Consider the following 2,035-nt stretch of genomic DNA (forward strand, 5'->3'; position numbering starts at 1 on the left):
CTGCCGTTCCCGGAGAGCGGCTTCCGGGTGGCGCCGCTGGCGTACGCGGGGCCGCTCGTGCTGTGCCGGAGCCACAAGTTCCACAAGCTGCCGATGCCGATCTTCAACGCCCACATGCGGCTCATGGACCTGTGGAAGCAGGACGCCGCCACGGCCACCTGGGTCAACGACCGCGAGGGGGTCATCTGGTACGGCGAGACGGCGTCTACATTCATGCGCGGCTTCGAGACCCCCAGTAAGGCGTGGTACGGGCGGTTTGGCATCCGGGTCGACGAGGCCACCTGGCACCTGCTTGCGCTCACAAACAACCCGTCGGGGCTCGGGGTCCCGGACGCGGAGCCGGTGCCGCTGGCGGACATGTTTACCAGCGAGGTGTACGGGTGCAATCTCGAGGCCGCCGCGACTGCGTGCCAGTGGTCCGACCACCGGTACAAGCTTGCCCTGAAGGAACTGGAGAGTTCTGGGACAAAGTTTCTCGCCATCAGCGAGCGTGCGTTGCCGCGGGCGAGAGCCCTGGCCCCCGACACGCCGGCGGGCGGCTGCGTCGGGACGCAGCTGTGGGAGCGCGTCCTGGCCCTGAGCACGCCGTCCATTGGCGAGACCCCCGAGTCTCTGCGGGCGGCCTTTGACACGGCGGCCTTTGTGGGGGTGTTTGCGCGCGGCCGCGCGGCCAGGAAGACCCTCGACGGCACCGCGCGGCGTTTCCTCAGACACCACTACGCCACCGTGCTGATGCCCAGCGATATCCGGTACCTGACCGGCAACCTGGCCCGGTCGATCGACACCTGGGTGGCCGGGTCCGTCGAGTACCGGGCGGACACGTCCAACGTGCATGCCGGCGTCGGCGCACTCCGAGACATCCAGACGGTCATGACGGACTACTCCACGGACCTCAACCTGGCCGTCATCAACATGTACATGCTGCGTCGGATCCTGTTCAACGGCGTGTCCAAGTACACCCTGAGCTTTGTGGGCGAGTCGCCGTACGTGGCGCGGATGAAGACGGGGATCGCCCTGATGGCCGCCAACGGGTGCCTGGACCACTGCCTCTTCCAGCTGCGTATGGTGTACCCCGAGATCACGTTCCGCTTTGTGGTGCAGTTCATGATCTCGGACAACCCCATCGTGTTTGAGGGGATGCACGTGCGCGCCGTGCACGTCACTCACGACGGCCACCAGCTCGGCCAGCACCGCATGTACGTGCTCCATCGGAAAGGGGGCTTTGATCGGGGCTCGTGCACTTGCTAGAGAGGGGAGACAAAAGTATATATAGTGTAGTCTCGGAAATCAATAAATCACTTTTACACTGCGACTTGCAAATATACATCCACGCGCGCATCCACATTGACATGCAGTACCTGATAGAGCAAGGGCTCTCTGTGGCGGAGACGGAGTGGGTCGCCGAGAACATGAACGTGCTGCTGGAGGTGCAGGCGGTGTTTGGGTGGCCGACGTCACACCCCGCGGGGCTGCCCATGTCCATCACGGACCTGCTGCACGACCCGCACTACGACATGCACTGTGTGACACCGCACACGGACTACTTTGCCCGGTTCGTGGCCCTGGCGACCCGGACGGCGTACACGAAGCTGGCGTACGACCTGCACCAAAAGTACGCGCACGTGCAGCGGGTGACGGAGAAGCAGCGGGTGAGGTTTGCGCTGTTCTTGCAAAAGTATGGTGGCCGCGAGTTCCTGGCCCGGGTGCGGCGGCTGTCGTCGTACCCGCTGACGACCAGCAACACGCCGCTCTTTAGTGCGTTTGTGCTGTCCTGCAGCGTGGTCTACGGGCTCTCGCAGGGCATGGACGTGTACGAGACTGAGCTGGCGATTCAGGAGATGCTGGGCTGGGAGGCGGACTCGGAGGCGGACTCGGAGGACACTGACTCGGACGCAGATGGATATATGGAGTAGGACATGGGGGAATGGGGAAATAGGGCACATAAAACTAAAAAATATAAAATGTAAGTCTAAAACACAAGTCTAAAACACAAGTCTAAAACACAAGTCTAAAACACAAGTCTAAAACACAAGTA

At 62.2% G+C, this 2,035-nt stretch overlaps 2 protein-coding genes across 2 annotated transcripts; both read left to right on the top strand.

The window, feature by feature from the left end:
- Positions 1-93: 93 nt before the first annotated feature.
- On the top strand, positions 94-1,248 carry SARC_14895 (hypothetical protein; the record flags this gene model as incomplete). The annotated part of the gene is made up of 1 exon (XM_014290972.1): positions 94-1,248. The coding sequence occupies one exon, from the start codon at positions 94-96 to the stop codon at positions 1,246-1,248; it is 1,155 nt and encodes a 384-aa protein (XP_014146447.1).
- Positions 1,249-1,349: 101 nt separating this feature from the next.
- On the top strand, positions 1,350-1,921 carry SARC_14897 (hypothetical protein; the record flags this gene model as incomplete). Its single annotated transcript, XM_014290973.1, has 1 exon — positions 1,350-1,921. One exon carries the CDS (start codon positions 1,350-1,352, stop codon positions 1,911-1,913), a length of 564 nt encoding a protein of 187 aa, XP_014146448.1. The 3' UTR covers positions 1,914-1,921.
- Between the last annotated feature and the right edge of the window lie 114 nt (positions 1,922-2,035).

Source organism: Sphaeroforma arctica, assembly GCF_001186125.1.
Source record: "Sphaeroforma arctica JP610 unplaced genomic scaffold supercont1.5271, whole genome shotgun sequence".
NCBI lineage: Eukaryota > Ichthyosporea > Ichthyophonida > Sphaeroforma > Sphaeroforma arctica.